The following is a 25078-nucleotide window of genomic DNA, read 5'->3' as shown; positions in this document are numbered from 1 at the left end:
GTAGCAGCATCTCAGAAACGCCAGCTCGTTACAAGGCAGGCTACGCTGTGTATCACCGGTTTCAGTAAGAGGCACACCGCCGACAACCTCTTAGAGAAACTGAGGGAAATCATCACCCAGTGGCTTACCCCACTTAGACTCTCCTGGGGATTTGTGATATCTGACAACGCCACCAATATTGTGCGGGCATTACATCTGGGCAAATTCCAGCACGTCCCATGTTTTGCTCACACAATAAACTTGGTGGTGCAGAATTTTCTGAAAAGCGACAGGGGCGTGCAGGAGACGCTTTGGGTGGCCCGAAAAATTTCTGGCCACTTTCGCCATTCAGCGACTGCGTGCCGAAGACTGGAGCGCCAGCAAACACTCTTGAACCTGCCCCGCCATCACCTGAAGCAAGAGGTTGTGACGCGGTGGAACTCAACCCTCTATATGCTTCAGAGGATGGAGGAGCAGCAAAAGGCCATACAAGCCTATACATCCACCTATGACATAGGCAAAGGAGGGGGTATGCACCTGACTCAAGCGCAGTGGAGAATGATTTCCGTGTTGTGCAAGGTTCTTCAGCCCTTCGAACTTGCCACACGTGAAGTCAGTTCAGACACTGCCAGCTTGAGTCAGGTCATTCCCCTCATCAGGCTTTTGCAGAAGCAGCTGGAGAAAGTGAAGGAGGAGCTAAGACGGAGCGATTCCGCTCGGCATGTGGGACTTGTGGATGAAGCCCTTCATTCGCTTTGCCAGGATTCCAGGGTGGTCAATCTGTTGAAATCAGACCACTACATTTTGGCCACCGTGCTCGATCCTAGGTTTAAAGCCTATGTGGTGTCTCTCTTTCCGGCCGACACAAGCCTGCAGAGGTGCAAAGACCTGCTGGTGAACACACTGTCAGCTGAAGCGGAACGTGACACGTCAACGGCTCCTTCTTCATTTTCTCCCGCAACTGGGGCTGCCAGGAAAAAACTTAGGTATCCTAAGCAACCCGCTGGCGGTGATGCAGGGCAGGCAGGACCAAGTTTGGACATCTGGTCCGGACTGAAGGACCTGGCAACAATTTCTGACATGTCTACTGTCACTGCATATGATACTGTCACCATTGACAGAATGGTGGAGGATTACATCGGTGACAGCATCCAAGTAGGCATGTCAGACAGTCCATACCTGTACTGGCAGGAAAAAGAGGCAATTTGGAGGCCCCTGTACAAACTGGCTCTATTTTACCTGAGTTGCCCCCCCTCCAGTGTGTACTCCGAAAGAGTGTTTAGTGCAGCCGGGAACCTTGTCAGCGAAAGGCGTAGGAGGTTGCTTCCACAGAATGTGGAGAAGATGATGTTCATCAAAATGAATTATCAGCTCTTCCAGGGAGACCAGCCTCCAGAACGTACAGAGGGACCTGTGGTGGTGGATTCAAGTGGGGACGAGTTAATACTTTGTGAGGATGAGGATGTACACACTGAAGAGGGTGAGGAATCGGTGGATGAGGAGGATGAGGATGACATCTTGCCTCCGTAGAGCCAGTTTGTGCAGGGACACATTAATTGCCAGCTTGTTTTGTGGGGGCCCAAACGAACCAATCATTTCAGCCACAGTTGTGTGGCAGACCCTGGCGCTGAAATGATTGATTTGTTAAAGTGTGCATGTCCTGTTTATACAACATAAGGGTGGGTGGGAGGGCCCAAGGACAATTCCATCTTGCACCTCTTTTTTTCTTTGCATTATGTACAGTTTGGGGCCTAGTTTTTCTAACTGCCATCCTGTCTGCCACTGCAGTGTCACTCCTAGATGGGTCACGTGTTTGTGCCGCCCACTCGTGTCGCTTAGCATAGTCATCCAGCTACCTCGGTGCAACCTTTTGGACATAAAAACACTATTGTGAGGTGTGAGGTGTTCAGAATAGACTGGAAATGAGTGGAAATTAAGGTTATTGAGGTTAATAATAGCATAGGAGCAGAAAAACCTACAAATTCTGTGATTTTAGCTGTTTTTATGCTTTTTTTCAAAAAAATACAGATCCAAAACACAAAACCCAGAACCCAAAACACGGAAGGGTGGTTTTGGCAAAACCAATCCAGATCCAAAACACGAAGAAAGATCCAGATCCAAAACCAAAACACAAAACACGAAAAGTGGCCGGTGCACACCCCTAGTTTAAATATAATAAAGGGTGTTTGTTTCCATCTTCCTCCTATTTACTTCCTCCTTCCCTCTTACTACCATTCATCTTCCTTTCCACTGACCTATATACTCTTATTATTTACTTACGATTATTTACTCATGTGGACATCATAGTATATCCATCTTGATGGATACCTTTTGGATCTCATGCTCTCTAATCTCTGCAGTTTTTAAAATTTTGGGTTCTATTTGACCACATCCTTGATTTCTTATAGATTTCTAGTATCCAACCAGTTGATCAAACCCCATCGCCTGTTTGCCACTATAAACTTGCTGCTCAGCCCACCGTCCCCTTCTCCCCTGACTGCACAGGAATTTGCAACCTGCTTTAAAGACAAAAACAACCCTATCCATGAAGAAACCTCCTCTTGCCAAATCCATCACCCTACTCCTACCTTCTCCTTCAGTCACCTATCAAATATCAGTTCAATCTTTCCTGTTAGTGAAAATAAGGTCTTCAAAATCCTTTTTATTCCCCCTCAACCTGTTTCCTCCCAACTCCTCATTAATGCTTGCCAGCACCTAGCTCAACTCTATAACCTTTATTTGTCCACTGGCACATTCCTCTTAAAACAAGCGCTCATCTCTTCTATCCTCATTTTTTATTCTACCTATCTCTAGCTACTGCCCATTTCTCTGCTTAAATTACTTAAGTGGTCTGTGACTGTGTACAACTTCCTGACCCACTTTCTATCCATTCACTCCCACCTCAACCCTTTGCAATCAGTCAGAAAAGTGACCAATTACTTCCTAACAGCTAAGATATAGTGCCAATTCTCATTACTCATCCTCCTGACCTCTCTGCTGCTTTTAAAACAGTCGACCACCCTTTTCTCCTCAAAGACTGGTACACTTTATTTATACTGTATATGCTTTTAATGTATGTATAATACAACTCTCAAAGCACAAAGCACTAGTTTCATGCTGCATGAGCTCTTCAGGACTCTCCTCTAGCTGAAAATTCCAATTTCAGCAGTGTACCACCAGCACATGCTGTTACATGGACACCTACCACTGAGCACTTCATGGTTCAGTCCAGCACTTATGTAACTTTGGGGCCTATTCATCATACCTTAAGCTTCTCTGGAGGTAATTAGGCTTAGAACTCGCATGGAGTTCTACCTAATTAGAGGAGGAAGTTATCATTCCTCCTCTCCATAACTATTTATTTTGAAAATAAAGTACTGTACAGTTTAGAAAAAAAAAAAGTTTTTTTTTTTCTAAACTTTATTGTGTTCTGCTGGGAGAACACAATGTCAGCATAGCAGACGGAGCCAGAGGAGAGACCAAAGCGCCGGTGGGAGACGCCATGGGACCTGCACACACTGGAAGCAGGTAAGTGTTACCTACTATACGCCACCTCACAGTGGCGAACAGTAACTCAAATTCCAAAAATACATAATTTTCGGAATTTGATGAATAGCATAATTTCCGTATGGGGAGTGTGAAAATTAACGCAGGGGGACTTAGCAAGGAGATATCAGTGATATCTCCTGTGCTAAGTGTGTTCATGAATACTAAAATAACGTTAATTAAGGAAAATGTCCTTATAAACGTTATTGTAGTGTTGATGTATAGGCCCCTTTGTCTTAAATATGTTGGATTTGATACAAGTTGTCTGGTGCATTCTTGGCATCTCCAGGGGCTATGCTATGCTTGAATCATTATTGTTCCTTTGTTCTTACACTTTCTGAACTCAGCGAAAAATACCCCTCTGCTAATTTCCCCCTGTTCTCCTATTTTCAAATTTGAAGTTATGTCACCCAGTTACTGTCACATTTATCGCCTGCTGATGTGACCTGCCGTTAGATGCAGATTTAAAACACAAACTATTGGGTCCTCGCCCTACTCCCTTCATCTTTATGCACACCAGACGCAGGTTAGATTTAAATAAGTTTGTCACTGGAATGGGTAAATGGAAAGACACCTTTCCAGAGGTAGACATACAGATTATCGTAAATTCATGTGCAAGGTTAAATCACCAATTGGGCTCCTCGTCCTATGCAAAGATGAACTTTAAATTATTGCACAGATCTTACTTCACCCTGAAGTTGAGATGTTTGATAGGGGCCTCATCAGACTCCAACTGCTTTAAATGCTCACAGCCTGATGTGGATTTACTACATTGCATGGCTCCCCAGGGTGCAGGAGTACTGGGCAGCTGCACATATTTACAGTTTCTATAGAGTTGGGCATTCTGTTTGCTGTTACTATGGCCTGGGCACTGTGGGACCTCCGTTCATCATCAACCTCATACCATCGCTCAGTAGGTAACACCTCTCTTTAGCACGCATTGCTGCAACTTTTAAAAAGACAAAATTGTCTCATTGGATTGCTAAGGAACCAGTTCCCATTTCCTTAATGTTCCCACAACTGGCACATTTATATCAAATGGACTGAATTGAATGTTCATTGGATGTAGAAACCAGGGTTGAAAAGTACTGCAGAATGTGGCTACCCTATTTTGTCACTTTACTATACCATATTAAAGAGTTTACCAGGCAAGTGGTTAAACTAACATCCCGGTATAAGAGGAATGACTTTCCCTCTCATCTTGCACTTACTGTACACTATTGTGAAGACGATATTATTTGTATTTATCTATTTGGTATTTGGTAACTTTGTTACTTGCAGCTTAGTCTTATATGTGACCATGTTTTTACCGTGTTTTTCAATTTTTTCCCCCAATATTTAGCAAAAACAAGGATTAGAATTTTTTCGCAACTTATGATTGTTATGCATCTAGAACTAATTGTAATATAATTTTGTATGAAACTTTCAATAAACACATTTGCAAAAAAAAATGTGGGATTTGGCATCTGCTATGGAGAGGGGAATGTGAGGGTATGCTTAATATTGCGTTTAACAGAGCTTCAGTGGACAGTAAACCCGGGTACACACCAGCACGATATCGGGTCGATTAGGCCAAATCGGAACGATAAATCGGGCAGTGTGTATGCCAGATTTTCACGCTCCTGTGGTCGCATGCGACCAATCACATGATATCGCATGCAAGGCTGTACATATTAATAAAGGACGGAACAGTGATCGTTCCGTCGTTCATTAAATCTTTTAAGTGTTTACTGGCAATCATGCGATGTCCAGGGTGAAGGCAAATTGCCCTGAACATCGGCACAAATGCCGGTCAATCGGGTGTGTACCCACCCTTAAGGTAACAAACAATTTCAATGAGATCCATGGAAACACATTTTTAAAGGATGATTAAACCCCAAAAAACTATCGATATAATATTTTCTAAAAACGTGGGTCCTATGACTTTGCATTTCACAAAAACCTTCACCTATAAATGATAAAAAAAAAGAACTGCTCTAGAACAAACTATGCTCTGAGTGGATTATGGTGAAAGATCATATCATGCTTTAGAAAGAAGATGTAGGACCTGATTCTGAGTCGCACGTTGCTGCAACTGCTTTAGTGTCTTTTGCGTTAGTCACATCTGCGACTATATGCTAATGCTAGTATCAGCCCTTCCCTGGGCTGAATGTGCAAGTACTGGAACAACCACTCTGAGCTTCTTTAGATGCTGTAATACCGGTTGGTGTGTCTTTAGACACCACCAATGGTCACACCATCTAAACTTGGACTTGCCCTATGGTAGGTGCAGATTTTCCATCTAATTGCGTGCAATTAAGCATCAGTGTATGCAACCAGTTCAACGATAGGCCTGCAATACTTTCATAACATGCCCATGTGCGTCTGAACAGCCAATTCCTAGTCACTGCCCAGTACAATTCAAATACATTTCTAATACCGTGTGTCTCAATCGCAACTGCGCCTTTGTGCGTACACACTGTGTAACACAAGCACTGTATGAGTTTTTAGGAATTTTTATGCATGTTCAGTAGGAAAAAAAATCACTCAACTCTGTGAACATCGGCATTGCTTGTGACTCAGAATCAGGTCCATAATATCATCAGGGAGGTTTAAAGTCGTTTTCCTAAAAGTCATTACTAGCAAAGGGTGGTCCTCTACCTAATGGTGTAGTTCTTTAGCAATCATTTCAATGTGCACATTTAATATGGTTTCCAAGTGATCATAACTGAAAATAAAATACACTAAGGTCACCTGCACGGAAATCCACACAGTTTTAAAATGAGAATCTTTCACATTTAATAGACATTTCTCATGTGGTTTTAGTGTCAAAATGCAAGTGTGAACCAGCCTCTAAGTCACACAGAAGATTATCCATAGGTATAAATGACATCTATTGACAAGGCACAGCTGCTAGCACATGGGCAGCTTCAGCGATAATTGTCAGGAAATCTGGAACCTCATTCTGCTTTGAATTACTGATATGTGCAATGAGTATTCATACGCGGTCAAGGAAGATATAGCATTAAACTAGGGATGTGCAGGCTCGGTTCTACTCGGTTCCGTTCGTTTTTTTTTACCGAATATTATTGGCTATCCAAAACTCGTGACAGCTGATACCCAATAAGATTCGATAAAAAAAAACGAACGGAACCGAGTAGAACCGAGCCTGCACATCCCTACATTAAACTGAATTTTTTATAGTGTACAAATCTTCAAAACTGTAGAAATATCTATACAATTTGTATACAGTGTCTAACACAACTTGTGTACACCCTAACTTTCTTTCCTATTGTAGGATTTAAAGATTCCCTCTAGACCACTGGTTTCCACACTGGGTGTCATGATCCACCAGAGAACAAGCAGGGTTGCCACAGGTTGGTGGCCCAGTCACAAATCAAATTATTTTGGATGGCATCTTATTAGATGGGTCTGTGCATTGCCTGTTGCCCTAAAGAGGCAACAAGTAGCCATTCACACAGGCTGCACCATATTGTGAGTGCCTGTCTGCACTTTCCTTCATGCAACCCCTCCACATGACTTCCTACACACAAAAGTGTAAGCAGGATCCCTTCCACTGACTGCATTTCTCCTCCATCCCACCTCACAGCTGTCCCATCCTTTGTCTTAGCCATATCTGTGTCTGTCACCAATTTGTCTTCATCCTGCGTATGTACCTATTTCTCTGCCCCTCCCATTATGTGTGTGTCTCCCATTGCATCCCTATTCCATGTTTCCCCCTTCTCTTACTTCCTTCTGCCCCCACAACCCACATCTCATTTACCCTCATTTCCCATTTTTCCCCTCTTAATGGTTTTCTTTCCTGCTATTCTTGTCAACGTGATAAGCAAAATCAGAGTTGTTACATGGTCAAACAGTTCAACAGTGTCCACCACCAAATAACTGGATCTAAAAATGACAGGTAAGCACCACTGTTTTAATGTACCGTATATACTCGAGTATAAGTCGACTCGAATATAAGCCGAGGTACCTACTTTTACCCAAAAAAACTGGGAAAACTTACTGACTCGAGTATAAGCCTAGTGTGGGAAATGACAGCAGCTGGTAGTGCCCCCAGTAGTAATTCCCCCTGGTTGTGCCCCCAGTAGTAATCCCTCCTGGTAGTGTCCCCAGTGGTAATCCCCCCTTTCAGTGCCTCCAGTAGTAATCCCCCCCTGGTAGTACCCCCAGTAGTAGTCCCCCCTTTTAGTGCCCCCTGTAGTAATCCCCCACTGGTAGTGCCCCCTGTAGTAATCCTCCCCTGGTAGTTCCCCCAGTGGTAATCCCCCCTTTTAGTGCCCCCTGTAGTAATCCCCCCCTGTAGTAATCCCCCCCTGGTAGTGCCCCCTGTAGTAATCCCCCCTTGTAGTTCCCCCAGTGGTAATCCCCCCTTTTAGTGCCCCCTGTAGTAATCGCCCCCTGATAATGCCCCTTGGTAGTGCCCCCTGTAGTAATCGCCCCCTGGTAGTGCCCCCTGATAATGCCCCTGGTAGTGCCCCCTGTAGTCATCGCCCCCTGTGGTCCCCCCCCCTAGTAGAGAGAGACGTGAAAAGATTTTTTAAAAAAATCACTTACCTGAACTCCCGCTCCTGGTCCCGCCGCTGTCCGCTCCTCCGGCCGCTTTGCATGGGAGAGACGTCGTCATGACGACGTGTCTCCCATCACCCACTGCGGGAGTCGGAAGATGGCTCCCGCAGTGGGAGCAGCAGCAGCCGCTGAGAGTCTGACAGACTCTCAGCGGCTGCGGATTACACCAAACACGCAGCTGCTAGCTCCGACGGCTGTGTGTTCGGCAGTGTGTAGCGCTGACCGAACTCCGTCCGGTCAGCGCTACACTTGACTCGAGTATAAGTTGAGGGGGTACTTTTTCAGCACATTTTTTGTGCTGAAAAACTCGGCTTATACTCGAGTATATACGGTAATAATTTTTGCTCATTATCACAATAAACAAATTTTGGCCATGGGGTGCTGGAATAAAAATGCTGATCCCTAGGGTGCCATGACTCCTTAAAGATTGATACTACTACTCTAGAATAGATACTAATACCATTGCAAATGGACATGCCCATTACAGTATCAACGGCAACTTACCTGCTGCTGCACTGGTACCTGTTGTACGACTTGGGTTGGAACTGCTGCTTGACCTGCCACAGATGTCTGTAATGTCACTGTCGAACCCGTGTCCGAAACGGTCTCTGATGTCTGCATTGTAGTCTCTACAAATAAACAGAAATTTCAGCTTAAAATACTTTCTATTTTATATACACTGAGCTTTCAGTGTAGGCATGCTGCAAATATTCAAAAACATATATGTCACCATACAGGGGTGTGGAGATGGGTAGGTACAGGCTTTTGCCAACAAATCTTAACAAATCCAAAATTGTTGATGTATAAACACTATACAAGTAAATAAACATGTGAAAATAAAGAAAAGGAAGACACCCATATAAAACCTTCCCAATTTCTACATATAACGCTGATAAATACAGTATACCATAAGTGCTCTTATGAGGATGCCCCAACCCCAAGAACAATAAGTAGTAATTGCTGGCTGTATTTAAGACACGTTAGACTGGATCAATGTTACACCTGCATCTCACAAGAGATCAAACTTTTGCCACCTTAATAAGAGTTATTTTGCAACATGGTCACATAGGACAATTCAAGGGGTTCTTTAAGAAAAAAAAAATCTGTATGTTGATAATATATTAATTGTCCAGTTCTTGTATATATTAATATATATGTTACAGTTAAAGTGGGAAATCCATGCAGTGTGCACAATGCCTAAAGCTTTTAGGCAAAGTGTGAAAAGAAGAAACTGTTTTCCACTTTACCTAGGCATTAGGGAGGGAGGGATAGGATGAGAGAAATAAAATACAATGGTAAAATCAATAATACATCATAACTTCACTATCAATCACTCTTTGTACATTGTATTGTTGTAGCTGGAATAGTTTAGTGAAGAGGAAGACTTTTTCTTATTTTTCTAGAAATCCGCTGCCCAAAACCGATTATTGTATAGAAACTCCTAAATGGCATCTTAAAGGGTGTCAATCAATCAGTTGTTTATAATATTAAAGCATGATGATATGACAAATACTTGTAACAATCCTATACTTAAAAAAAAAAAAAAGAAAAGAAAAAAGTTGTATTCGCAATAAGTCTCATTTCTGTTTGTAGAGGGTACAGACTTTAAACAATGGAAACATTTAATTGATTTATCTCTTGATTATTCTGTTGAGGAAAGCTGTCATCCAGTGTAGTTAAATATTCTCCTGGACATACTTTATAAGTAATCGATTCCAGAGACATGCATCACCAAGGATCAATTAAAATGCTAACGCAAGTTCAGGAAGTGTAACTCTTTTGCCAGCTTTCTAAAGCAAATCGTTCAGACCTAAAGGGTATGTTTCAACGTATTCAGAATGCATTCTGGTCAAATTCCCAGATTTAGAGAATGGCAATTATGAGCCACTAACTACATTTAGAAAGAAAATGAAAAGTTTTTGTTTCCACATGAAAATGGTCATGTTCAAGCTGCTGGCACTGCTTCAACTGCTGCGAGTGTTTATGTTATACACCCTTATCCCATGCCACTGATGTTTAGTACATACACTAATCCAGTCTGATAAGATAGTTACATTTACAGACTGTTTCTGATGCGGTTCATATGTAAATGAGTGGCACGTTTATTGTAGGAAATATGAGCAAAATTTCAATCTAGTCATCCTTGCCTAATGTGACTGTCAGGTGTGTCACGAACAACAGATGCTTGCATGACAAAAGACCTTTTTATTCTGGCTAATTAAGCAGTTGGACACACCCGCCTGTTAATGGTTCCGCTTTTGTATGCCAGCCCTGGTTGAATCATGCAAGATCTACAGCTAAATAGGCCAGAGTTTAAAAGAGGGCTAATTAACCCCTAAAAGAAGGAAAAAGAGAACTGCAAAAACCCAGCTGCTCAATGAGAAATAATTAGCATTTTTTAACATGACAAGCAAATCTTAGAGCAGCAAACTGTGTTTAGAACAAACACACGTTCTTGTAGGTTTTGTGCATGCCTTTGTTAAGTATTCTGAAGATTATTTAATACACTTAAACTCACAGCAGGAATCTTGCTGACTTCTATAATTTGCATGCTAGACAAATTGGTGTAATTGTCTGACATAATCAATTATTTTATCAAACACAACTATTCACATGTGTTTGCTTAAAATTAAAAGAGATACACATTTAATTTCAGATCAAGCTCTTTCTCTTCAACTCATTCAGATTTCTTAATGCCGTGGTTTAAAAAGTTTTGTTCCAAAACATATGTTTGATTATCACCTTATAATAGAAAATCAGTCACAGCTTTAAATAATAACAAATAAAAGGCTGTAATTCTTTTTCAAGTGCACCGGGGAATTCTTGTTTCCCTGCCTCTTACAATCAAGTAATCCAAAGTGAATTGACTATCGACTAATCATGTCTTAGAATAGGAGATATTTTTCTTCTTCTCCAGTTGTGGGACCAATAGCACAAACATCAAGGCTATAAGTCACAGTATTTATTTTGCTGAATGTATGGTTTAGCTATTGCCAAAATAATCAGAATATTTGCTAAGAAAAAAAAAAAAGAAAAGCAAGTGCTGCAAGTCTATGGGCCTGATTCCGACTTGCACACAAGTGAGCCTGAGTCACAGGAACCAATTTCTTGCCTTGGCTTTGGTCTTCCAGGGATTAACTCACCTCTATAAATTTCCTCTGTGTGTTGGTCTAGCAAAAATTGTGATCCCAAGTTTGGGAGCAAAGTACTCAGAGAAACCAAGTCTCTCATAAGCAATCCTTATATAACTATACTACATTTTCACATGTTGATGCCTCTTGTTTTATCATAGTGCCAGAGAAATCGTTGCTATTAAGCTGGTAGATCAGAGAGAATGTCAAAAGGGATGGGATTCCATTTGGACCCCCTGCTGGCAACCTACTGTGATCTGCTCCATGGAGTGGTGCATATGAAGCTTTGGATAATGTCTGGTATACAAGGGAAACATTGCTCAAATATCCCCATGGGTAGGGAGGGCTCAATTGTATTAATAGTATGACCCATCGTTAGAAAAAGTTCTATTCTTCTTCCACGTGTTCTCTTCACCATAGCCAAAAAGACAGCAACACTAGGCTGTGTATAACTGATCCCATACTAATCATTAAATATTTATGAATACCCACATGGAATAAAAAAACAAACAAACAAAATACGGTTTACCTAAGAAAGGGATTCCCAACCAGGCTTAACCTTTATTGGGAGTGCTCAAAGCCCATCTTTGTCACAACACCAGATACGACTCTACAAATTAGACTGAGCATCAAATGTTAGTTTTCAAGCATCACAAACTGGAGAATAATTATCTCCATGGGACATTCCTGCTGCATTGCTGATAATGTAAGCTATCACTTTTTATCCTTCGCTGGGAGAGGCCCGTGTCCCGGTATCTCTCCAATCATAAATGGTCCTGAAAATACATTCCAATGATAAAGAAAGCTACTCTTTGGGGCTTGGCCACAAAATGTCATACATAGAAACCTCATTCTTAAATGTTTTCCCACTTTATTGCAATTTGTACTGAGAAGCAATCTACTGTATCTCCTCCTACTCTTATATATATATATATATATATATATACTTTGAATGTCAAAATAATGTGCTAATACTTTCATTTCCATATGTCATTGCACGCAAAAAAAAAAGCAAAAGTAAACTTATTCACTTTGCATAAATGAAAATGGATTTAATCTGTAAGTATACATTCACATGACTGGAACACACAGGAGACCTAAATGACATCCATTGCCTCATTCATCTTGTCATGGTTTAAGCTAAAGTAACTAGACCATCATTAAAGGTAGGTAACATGATAAATGTATTTCTCGAGGCTGCACTGTAGCTGGGTAACCCTACAACAGTCATTCTTTCCAGGGAACATAATTAAACAAATGGAGTGATTAGTGCAGAAGTTTTTAGGTTTGCAGCCACAGGTGTACAAATCTTTAGCAATGATTTTATTAATTTAATATTAAGTTTTCATCTGTGCAGAGAGGCTGATTCAGAACTGCTCAGAAGCCGCTCGTTGTGACCCCTCTACGCAAGCGCCACCTCCGGCGTACGCATGCGCGAGACCCGTCCAGCGGCTGCAGTTCTGTCGCTATGGGTCTCGCTACAAGACGGGGCGGCTGTCGATGGTGAGTGACAACTTCCCCCCGTTTTGTAGGCAGGGAGGGGGGGTGTCTGCACAAACGCAGGCATTCCCTTAGGAACACCTGGCGGTTGTGGGCGGTCCTACTGACATCACTAGTGATGTCAGTAGAGGACTTCCTGCTCTATTAGAGCAGGAATTCCACTCGGGCTTGCGGGAGCCGAGACCCTACCACAGGGTCTCGTCGCAAGCCCAATGGTCGCAATAATCGCGATGGACTCCAGGCCGCTCGCACAAGCTGTGGGTGGTCACCCACAGCTTTGCAAGTGGGCTGGAGAAAATAAACAAAAAACAAAACACGCCCTGATTCAGAGCGAGCATCTCTGAATCAGGCCCAGAGTTTGCATGTTCTTTTGCATTGAACTTTATTTTTGCTTTTTTATTTTATTCTAAATGATTAGGCTAAAACACTTGATGAAAGATGACAACCCTGAATATAAATGAAATCACAAGTTCTGCAATCAGTATAAAAGCACTTGGCCTGTAGTCTTCACTGGTTTAACATTTTTGAGTACAGATGTGCCCTCACTTGTCTTTGCTACAGTTGCGCCAGACAGCCCACCTGATCCGGTTAGATACTGCTAGCACCGTGCGTCTTTTTTGCATCTTGCTTTGACAAAAATGCTAAATTGCAATGTGATGCGACAAGGACACACCAAAAGTTTGTGCTGATTAATTTGATAGCCACACTAATAGGATTAATCCCTTAGTGTTTTTATAATTTATTAGTACAAATTTTCAGTTTACAAGCTTTGACTTATATTTACCATCCTTTACTTCATTCTATGGATAATTTTCTTGTTTATCAAATACAATACATTTTTCAAGACAGCTATTCTCATTAAAGAAATAGTTTTAGACCCAAAAGAAAAAAAATATTCATACTGTGCCTTCAATTTTAAAGCAGTAAAACACATATAAATAACACAAAATTAATATTGTAACAAGTAAAAAGCTGCATAAATTTAATGCATAAAAATACATTAAAGTGTACGACCGCATAAACTAATTTCCATAACTAAGTTGCAACAACTATGTATCATTCTTTACTGTGTTAGTGAGAGATCTACATGAAAATCAAAGAATAAAGTTTGAGACACAACTAATTTATGTTCCCAAAAAATGAAAACAGCAGTGACTGATAAGTAACGTTTCTAAATCGATGGTTGAGAGTATTGTACTACATAGTCAAAGATGTAAAAGAAATTTCTCTGCATAATAAAATCGCATACTGGCTTAGAAGACAATTTTGGAAACTAAGTACTATGAGCAATATCTGTTACAAGCATGGCTTCACTGTACAAATCCCAGGGCAAAAATACCTTAATTAACATAAGAACTAACAAATTCACAATACTGTAGTTTGCAAACAAAAATATTTACAAACCAGTGGACTCCCACCATCTGGCTTTAAGTAGAAATTAAAGTTTTATGTACTCAGGAATGTTGTGACGGGCACATGAAGGTTGGAAAAAGAGTGTGGAAGCTATGAAAGTAGAATGCCGAAGAACAATAGTGATAATGATCCCAAATCCATTAAAAAAATTGGTGAGGAAATAATTTAAAGATTACAACCTTTCAACAATCACAGTAATATATTGGCCACCCCAAACCATGTATCTTAATCTCATTAAGGACTCGTGAGATAAACTGGAAAGAAACAAATGTATTGCTTAATGTGGCTGAATTTGAATTTTGGGACAAAATGCATTCTGAAACCATCTAAATCTTGGTAAACACTAAGGGCAGGTTTGATATTCTGGTGGTTTTGCTGTGGTTTACAGGCTGAACTGCACACAACACATTTAGTAACCTCAATCCGGCTGCAAATCCGCAAAAGAAAACACACTTTAGAATAGAACATTGAATGACAATTTTTTTTTACTATTACAAGAAAAGAAACCCACATATATTAAGAGGCAGGTATAGATACCAGCAAAAAAAATTAGGTGATGGTGACAGGCGAGATAGTTCAAAAAGCATGACGGGGGAAGCATTGATTATCTTATGATGTGAGCACATTTATGTAGCAATAACATACTAAATGCTTCCACCGTCATAATAAAAAAAAAAAAAAATGAATTAATATTGTCCCTAGAATATTATATTGCTCTCAATAAAGTTAAACAATATTTTTCCCTCATATAAGAGTAAAATAGTATTTCCCACATAAGAGAATTATCAGTGTAACCTTATAATGATTGTCTTCATTAAAAGTGTATTGTGATTCCTCTCCTTCTGTTTGGCCAGATAAATGTGGCAGTTTTGACCAAAACCTCATGAATAAACCACTGCAAAGCTGACATAAACCTAATAGACATTGACAGTGGTTTATTAAACCCCATCAAAACTATAGAATAGTAACTTCACTGTTTTGGTGCCTCAATTTGCCAGTGATATGTAGGGTTTCAAAACCCCAGCAAAACTGCTGCTTATTAAATGTACCCCCATGCATCCTTGAGTAGCAGGGATTGTTAAAAACATACGTATTCAAACAAGTACTTCATTATTCCAACATAATTCTTTATCATTATCTCTTGCCTCAATATTCATTTAGTATAAAAATGCATTATTACATTTTGTTTATAATTGGACAAACATTGTATAAATATAAATAACATACTCAGATTAATTTAAAAAACAAATATATGCAAAACATGTTAATTACAAGTATTATAAATAATCCATTAATTATTGTTAACTGCATCTGCTCGAATAAGTTTGGTGACAGCTTTATAATTTTGCATACTGATCTAATTTTAACATTTAAAATGACATTTTATTTATTTATTTATTTTGCTACCATTAAATTCTTTCCCTTATCTTTCACTCTGATAAAAAGTTACTCCTTCCATGCATTGATATGTAGCACAGCATTGCTAAAGAAGGTAACGAAAGATCAGCTGTTCATATGAGTTCAGCTGTAGTTTATCAAACTTACTATTTCTTTAGAATCAATAGAGTCAGCTGGCCGAGGGTTTAGCTGGTTGTGGAAAATACGAAGTGTGAAAATGACAAAGTGTGATTTGCATAACAGTTAATCAAAAGGTATGTGATTTCCATTTCCATCCTGCATGACTACTGCTCAAAGTCTGCATTCACCCTCATGCAAAATCATCTGTGTATTTAAATGTATGTGATTTCTTGACTTGCTTGTAATTGGTATTACTTGTTCTGGGGATGATCTTGAGGGCAGTATAGTTTATTGAGCATGTGTTTACTTAACACAGTGCAATTTATCTGCTTCCAGCTGTAGTTTGTCAGACTCATGGCCCCCATACACTAGCGATGGATTGTCATGATGCTGCGATCCACAGATGCCGGATCAGGGGATCGGTGAAATTCAAACATGTTGGATTTCACTGATTTGCCAATCACGACCAAAATATGATAGTGATTTGCAAGTTAGTGAAATGTAGCATGTATAATTTCACTGATTCTCCGACAGATCATGGAACATCTAATGACATTTCTGACCGGCATCTCCATTCTGATCGCAGGATCGTACAGTACGTCGGTAGGTGTATGGGGGCCTTTACTATATCTTTAGAAGCGGTAGGGTCAGTTGGCCGAGGGGGTCAGCTGGTTGTGGAAAATAAGAATGTCTGGAAATGACAAAGTGTAATTTGCTTAGCAGTTAATCAAACAATTGAACAAGCATTGAACAACATCTGAGACCAACTATTGTTTTATGTAATGTCTGCACATGGTTAGGACTAAGGCAGAGTTTCCCAAACGCGGTCCTCAAAGCTCCCCAAAAGTGCAGGTTTTAGAGATATCCATGGTTGAGGACAGGTGACTTAATTAGCACCTCAGCCAATTTAATTTCACTTGTGCTCAACCATGGATATCTCTAAAACCTGAACTGTTGGGGAGCCTTGAGGACCGTGTTTGGGAACCTCTGGACTAAGGGATGCACTAACAAAACTCTTAGAGCTATATGTGTAAATGCTAGGAGCTTAGGCAATATATTTTCAGAACTAATTGTTAGTGACATAGGATGATCTGAATATTGTAGCTACTACAGAGCCATATCCTGGATACCATCCCCAGCTGGACCTCCATGACCTGGCCGTAAGAATCTGTCCACGTACCCTTACCCTATTACCCTAACACCCAAACATCATTAATCCCCGAGCCTAAGAAACCCCTACCCTACTACCCTAACATGAACCCCTAACTCGAATACCCTAACACTAATACCCAAACAACCCTTAACAACATATCCTAACCCCTGATCCTAACCAAACCCATAACCCTAATAAGCTAAGCCTAAAAAGGCAGACTAGATGGGCCAAATGGTTCTTATTTTGCCATCAGTGGACCGCCCGTACACACAGAGCGCAGCCGCATGGAGGGGGGCGGGACACGCCCCTCGCCCATCTGGACATGCCCCCTGGTCGCCGGGTCCTGCAGATGATGGCCGTTCAATGTGTATGAACGTCCATCTGCAGACATATCTGTTAGGTATGTACCCACCTTTACTCTCCTGGAATGTTAGAAACAGTCCAAAATTAGCATCAGGATTCCTGGACTCCCAAGAGAGTTTATTGAATATTAGATTTATGCTTTATATGTAATAGTTTTTTATTTCCCTAATCAGAATTATTTATTTCCTCTCTAAAGTCCTTGCTTGAGTATAAGAATAGAAGTAGCACAATGCATTGGTGCTAATGCAGAGTTGGTTACAAAATGGGTATAAATTGCTAAACAAAAAAAGTACTTGCAGTGCAGTAAACTTCTCAACATGCATATCCATCCACATATGCACCTCATACATCATCAGTGTTTATTTGCACCAACCCTGTAAAACAGACTTGGCCAACCTGTGGTTCTCCAGCTGTTGTGAAACTACATGTTCCACCATGCGTTACCAACTGATTGGTGGTAGGGTATGCTGGCACTTGTAGTTTCACAATAGCTGGAGAGCCACAGGTTGGCCAGGACTGCTGTAGAAGATGCAAAAGATATGCCTCCTATCAGGAATGTATGCGTATAAATGTTTGCATGCTTCAGTCGTTCTCCCTCTCCAGTTATGTGGTTTGCAATGTACAAAATGATAATATGGTTCTGCAACTGCACATATGCATGTGTTCACTTACTGAGCATGCACAGAGTGAAAACTTCAAGATATGCTACGTAAACTGGTGTTGTGCTCACTCTGCTTCAGCCCATTATCTTTATCACTGATCACCATGTTATTGTGTTTTTACTGTTATTCTGTCACAGTTGCATTACATCCCATGAGATTTTGTTACACCATGAATGATGGCGCCAATATTAGTGCTGCAACCGGTCAGTGGTAATGACCGTTTTCTTTTATACATGGTTTTATACAGTGGATATATTAGATTACATCACCAGATGGTTTGTGACAAGTTTTCCTGATTGGATTTTGCTGGCTTTCTTGTAATGTTATCAGGCTTTCCATTACAACTATTGTTACATGATAACAGAATGTGTATGACATCTTTTACAAGTGAATTGTTATTCTTGTATACTTCAGTGTCTTGATATACCATATTATGGAATTAAGCTGACACATATAATGACATTTTCAGAATGAATTAATGATGGACTATTAGATGTGGATAGATAATTATGAGATTTAATACCATCCTATTAAGAGATAATTTCATGATACAATGATTATCTCAATTCATGTACTTGTATTATACTATTTATTTTGGAATTGTTTTTCTCCTGTTGTATATTTGTATCATTTAATTCACTGTTATGGATATTTACATTTTCATAGAATTTTAAGTGGTATAGCAAAGGTTCCCAAACTCCGCCATTAGTGTCAGGTTATAAGGATATCCATGCTTGAACACAGGTGACTTAATTAGTACCTCAGTCGTACTACTCCAAATTTTTCCCTTCCCCTCTCTCCATAAAGCATGGATTTTGGCCACGACAATGCTTGTGAGAAAAACGTCTTACCTTTTACATCTGGACTCAAGCATGGATATCCTTAAAACCTGGACTGTAATGGTCAAGTTTGGGAAACTCTGGTGTATATTATTGACTATGACGTGGAGATCTACAAACATTCTGATCTTTGCTTATTCTGTTACGGTATTGGCATTATTAGGAACATGCTGCCATTAGGATATGTCATACTATCAGCCAGATCATGTCAAAATTTATTTATATTTTGGAATATTTAAGAACTAATAAAATAAAGTACAATATTAAATAAACACAATTATTTTGTCACTTACATCAAGATGTTTTAAATCTTAACACTTTACTAGGTCTCCTGTACACAGCTTCCCAAAAGGAAGCAACATCTATTGTTATACAGTGGGTGGGACATTGTAATCAAGACATGCCCACCTCAATGAGCTCCAAGAGACCACAGATGTGATAATACAATTATCATCATACACATTTGTACTGCCCACTTGATGCAAGTGCCATCATAAAGTCAAACCCACTTCTTGATATTATCCCTTAGATGCTTGCTTCTAAATCCAAATATAATTGATCACTTGCTCCTTTACTAAGAACTGTCCTTTGTTACACACATGCAGCCTAAATCTAAATTTTGTTACATACAGTCAGGTCCATAAATATTGGGACATTGACAGAATTTTCATATTTTGGCCTCTATTCACCACCACAATGGCTTTGAAATGAAACAAACAAGATGTGATTTAACTGCAGACTTTCAGATTTAATTTGAGGGTAATTACATCCAAATCAGGTGAACGGTGTAGGAATTACAACGGTTTCTATATGTGCCTCCCACTTTTTAAGGAGCCAAAAGTAATGGGACAAACTAAACAATCCTAAATCTAACTTTCACTTTTTAATACTTTGTTGCAAATCCTTTGCAGGCAATTACAGCCTGAAGTCTGGAACGCATAGACATCACCAGACGCTGGGTTTCATCCCTGTTGATGCTCTGCCAGGCCTCTACTGCAAATGTCTTCAGTTCCTGCTTGTTCTTGGGGCATTTTCCCTTCAGTTTTGTCTTCATCAAGTGAAATGCATGCTCAATCGGATTCAGGTCAGGGGATTGACTTGGCCATTGCATAACATTCCACTTTTTAGCCTTAAAAACTCTTTGGTTGCTTTTGCAGTATGCTTTGGGTCATTGTCCATCTGCACTGTGAAGCGCTGTCCAATGAGTTCTGAAGCATTTGATTGAATATGAGCATATAATATTGCCCGAAACACTTCAGAATTCATTCTGCTGCTTTTGTCAGCAGTCACATCATCAATAAATACAAGGGAACCAGTTCCATTGGCAGCCATACATGCCCACACCATGACACTACCACCACCATGCTTCACTGATGAGGTGGTATATTTTGGATCATGAGCAGTTCCTTTCCTTCTCTTCTCTTCCCATCACTCTGGTACAAGTTGATCTTTGTCTCATCTGTCAATAGGATGTTGTTCCAGAACTGTAATGGATTTTTTAGATGTTGTTTGGCAAACTCTAATCTGGTCTTCCTGTTTTTGTGGCTCACCAATGGTTTGCATCTTGTGGTGAACCCTCTATATTCACTCTTGTGAAGTCTTCTCTTGATTGTTGACTTTGACACATATACATCTACCTCCTGGAGAGTGTTCTTGATTTGGCCAACTGTTATGAAGGGGTTTTTCTTCACCAGGGAATAATTCTTCTATCATCCACCACAGTTGTTTTCCGTGGTCTTCCGGGTCTTTTGGTGTTGCTGAGCTCTCCGATGCTTTCTTTCTTTTTAAGAATGTTCCAAACAGTTGATTTGGCCACACCTAATGTTTTTGCTATCTCTCTGATGGGTTTGTTTTGATTTTTCAGCCTAATGATGGCTTGCTTCACTGATAGTGACAGCTCTTTGGATCTCATATTGAGAGTTGACAGCAACTGATTCCAAATGCAAATCTCACACCTAGAATCAACTCCAGACCTGTTACCTGCTTAATTGATAATGAAATAACGAGGGAATAGCCCACACCTGTCCATGAAATAGCTTTTGAGTTGATAGTACCATTACTTTTGGCCCCTTAAAAAGTGGGAGGCACATATAGAAACCGTTGTAATTCCTACACCGTTCACCTGATTTGGATGTAATTACCCTCAAATTAAATCTGAAAGTCTGCAGTTAAATCACATCTTGTTTGTTTCATTTCAAAGCCATTGTGGTGGTGAATAGAGGCCAAAACCTGAACATTCTGTCAATGTCCCAATATTTATGGACCTGACTGTATATAGGAAACATCCAGAATACACACACACACATAATCTCTCACAAGATATGAGTACTGCTAAAACTTGAATCACACTTTCATTATCTCCAAGATATCATACAGGCTGAGTCTCCCATATCTGAACATCCAAAAACCGAAATATTCCAAAAACCGGAATATTTCAGGGCATCTGTGACATCACGACGTGACCTGACGTCATGACGTCACTAGTATAGTGGCCAATGAATAGCGGCGTGGGCGTGGTCCACATGCCAGGTCACCCCCCGCAGCACCCCCAGTGGCAGCCACCGGAACCTTCTGCGTCACCCGCCGGTCACCTCGTGACACCCGCCGCACCCTTTCACCTTACCCGCCGGACCCTTCCGCCTCACTCGCCGGACCCCTCATGACATCTGCTCCACCCGCCGGACCACCGCAACATCCACAGCACCCACCCGCAGCACACACCAGGCCTCCCGCTGTGCTCCCCCTCAGGTATTCCGAAAACCGTAATAATCCAAAATCCGAAATGCTCCTGGTCCCGAGCATTTCGGATATGGGAGACTCAACCTGTAGTAAGATATACTAAACTGGTCTTCCAATAACAAGACTTTCACCCACACAGTTTATTTGTAAAGCAGAGGCTAGATTCATTCTCCTTGTAAAAATGTGTCATTTGGTGCTATGGCCAACATCTCCACCTCTACAAACCCGCACTTTAGTAAATATACCCCTAAGAGCACAGTTGCTCACCAGTCCCAGCAGCAATCCACCACAGAGCCGCTCTGGCTCTATCAACGTTTCCCTGGTCCAACGGCCTCGTAACCTTGTTGTTACATCATGACATCACAATTGTAGAGGCCGGTACAAGGCACATTACGGCATTGCTACATCCCTGTATGTATGCAACTATATAACTTTAAAAAGCAGTTTAGTTATTTTTCTACAGTAAAGTCCAAACTGTCAACTCAACTTTTCAAAATAGTTTTGCTATTACCACACCACTCTTCAGTACACCAGCTGTTGTCGGAATATTGTCACAAAACATGATGTGATGTAAGGACAATTCACATAATTTGCTGCCTTCATAATAACTTTCAACACCAAAGTTGTCATCTTATTTTAGCTATTACTAGGGCTGCCTTGAAATTGGGAAGGGGTGGCATGACAAAGTGAGTGCAGAGTAGTGGCCATTCTCCTTTGCATTGACTTGTGGGACAGACATTTGGGAGGTATATACTGTATATACAGTAGATACACATTACACAGCTTCATGTCTCATTATTTCCATAGCATCCCTTTTAAAGAGAATTGACTGAGAACTACATGGCTATAAATGTGCTGGTGTTATACATAATACAGGACTTCTTTTGTGACTGTAGGCTTGTAGAAAACACAGGTATATTCATGCTCCCACTTCTACTATTAGTGTGTGTCCGATCAGTGCAGTAATATTTTCAACTGAATGTATTTAGCAGGTATGCCATATACCTTGAAGAAGTACAGTTACAACAAAATGCCTGCATTGTGTGAAGGTCATTGACCTGCTATGCTGACATCATCAACAGGAAGCCAAAAGGGAAGCCACTCATACACTGCAGGCTAGAAAATCTTTGAAGGTCTTTCCCTGTGGAGCATTTAATGAATTGTGTGTTTTATAAATGCAATTATTGTGTTTTTATTCGAAAACACACAGTACGAATCCACTCAAGTCACTTTAATTTTCACAATCTGAGATTTATTGATTTCTTTTCATTTGTATCATTAATGTATTTTTTAACCATTTTAATACTAAATAGACAAGAAGTTCATATTGATTTATATTTAGCTAAGTACAAGTAGTACCTTACACATATATAGCACACAAATATTATGTTTTCCATTTCCAGAATCTGCTGTAAATGCCTGTATGGCATTGGAATATTTGCCAAGCCATTAGTGTGTCGGTGCTTCTGATGGGGCATGGGGCATCACATGTTGGGCCACCACTCATCACTGGTGAAGCCACAGTAGGCTGTTAAGTAAAGAATAAATCCTGCCAGAAATATATAATTTTGTGTACAGCAAAGGAGATTGTTTTTAAACCTTTTTATTTCTAAATACGGAAAGGAAGGTGCAAAAAAAATGATTTAGTAAAACATTTTGTCAATTTACATCATACAGTTACAACATACAGAACGCATGGGCATAACTACCATAGGTGCAAGGGGTGCAGCTGCTATGGGGCCCAGAGCTGACGGGCCCATCTTCCTTGTCAAAGTTACGTGTTATATACATTTATCACCATTGAGTGGTACATAGGGGCCCTTACAAACTTTTGCTATGGGGCCTTCAAATACCTAGTTACACCCCTGACAGTGGAATTATTATATTGGTACCAAGTTTTGATAAAGACTGAAACTCTATTGTTTAGTAAAATGAAGCAACCATATGCGGTTTACAGATGTGTTCCCATTCAGTGGGTCCTGTTTCTTATATTTTCTCACAATAAGAAGCTTGGCTGCATGAGTGATGATTGTTATGTGGTTAAATTAGCTTACCAATGGATCTACAGGTAGCTTAACCTCTATTTGTCAAATTAAATTAATTAGCTATTAAGGGACATTCTCACCAAATATTCATAACAATTTCTAGTGCAGAGATCCAAAGTCTGGGGATACATCTTATGTAGCTTAGATGGCGCAAGGGACCACCTGGTACATATTTTCTTTAGCACTACATATATTTCTTGAGGTTTGGCTACTCTGCGTCTGGTGTATTCTTTATCTACTGTAACATTCAGGTATCTTTCACTACAAGCTTCATGAGGTTCAGGAGATTGCTGCTCAGAGTAGTAATCTATAGATAATAGAATAGATACGATAATAATATAGATAAATGGTGGAGGCCTAAGCTTCCTGATATTCACATTTGCGACTGGGGCGATCTACAGATTCTGGATTCCTTACTGTCCCATATAAATTGAATACACTGTATTTGGAGGGATTGTAAAGTATGTTTTGGAAGATATGAAAATAAAGTATAAGTGTTCAAATAAGGTAATCTGGAAAGGGTGTTCAACAATCCAATACACAGTATAGCATACCGGCACTTCTACCCACTGCTCATCACTTGGAACAGCAGCACTAACATGAGAGCTGCCGATTCTCTCTACTGTAGGTTTAATTCATACAAGCACTTATGTGGTACAGAGTTAGTGTTCATTCAAAGACAGGTGTATCAATGAGGATATATTCCAAAATAATATAATGGAAGATATCCTTATTGGAACACCTGTCAGATGTGTTCCTTTGAAGGAACACTAACTGTGCACCACTTACCTTATTGTCAGCAGATCTGTGCTCGTTAGGATAAAATTGATTCATTTGTTACAACTGTAACAAAGGTTTTCGATGAGCAGCAGCCAGCTCTTATGTTGAACTCATACAGAGATACAAAGTAACTGTGTAACTATCAAACAAAGAGTCTCTTAAGCATTCTCTCTGTATCGGTCTGTGTGTTATTTATATAAGTTGAATGCTGTCAATTTCACATAAACATTGGTTTCCTATTGCTAAAAGTTAAATATTTTCAATCTTAGCACAATCAAATTATTATAGTTAGTTTGCATCAGAGATACTAAGGTCAAGTAAAAGTATCAGAGAGATACTAAGCTCTAGAAAAAAAGTACAAATACACAGGTTTCAGGCAATGTGCTGCAATGCAGTAAGTAAGTGTTAAATTGCTTGCCACGGAACTTCGGAATGGAGAACTGCACGTAGTAAAATCCACAATGTTTGTAGCTTATTGTATGTCAGCTCGAACTCAAAGTCGGGGTTCCAGTGATATTGATGCGCAACATTGATGCACCCAAACTATGTCATGGTACGAGATTACATATTACGAGTCTCGGAAAGAATATCAGAGCTACCATTTCAACAGGATCAGCAAAGAGAGAAATGTACTCATACCCAGGATTCCCATAATACTTACAAATCTACCATTTGAAATTAGGCATCTTCAATTCGACCTGAAGCAAGCATTCGCTATGCCCATCAACACATCACAGGGACAAACTCTGAAAGTGGCAGGTATACACTTGGAGACGTCTTGCTTTTCAGGTTGACAGCTTTACGTTGCTTGCTCAAGAGTTTCAAGCTGTGGCAATCAGTATAT

General features: G+C 40.2%; 1 protein-coding gene across 1 annotated transcript in view; it reads right to left on the bottom strand.

The window, feature by feature from the left end:
* Window positions 1–25078, bottom strand: part of RFX3 (regulatory factor X3) — a 374165-nt gene that overhangs the window by 123087 nt on the left and 226000 nt on the right. The window contains exon 3 of the mRNA XM_088476634.1: window positions 8596–8720. Within this exon, the coding sequence (XP_088332760.1) occupies window positions 8596–8720 (125 nt within the window). The remainder of the gene's footprint in view (window positions 1–8595; window positions 8721–25078) is intronic.

The sequence above is a fragment of the Taudactylus pleione genome, unplaced genomic scaffold (genome assembly GCF_031769625.1).
Source record: "Taudactylus pleione unplaced genomic scaffold, aTauple2 ptg000190l, whole genome shotgun sequence".
NCBI lineage: Eukaryota > Metazoa > Chordata > Amphibia > Anura > Myobatrachidae > Taudactylus > Taudactylus pleione.
Note: the sequence above shows the minus strand (reverse complement) of the source record. Positions and strands in the feature narration are given on the sequence as shown.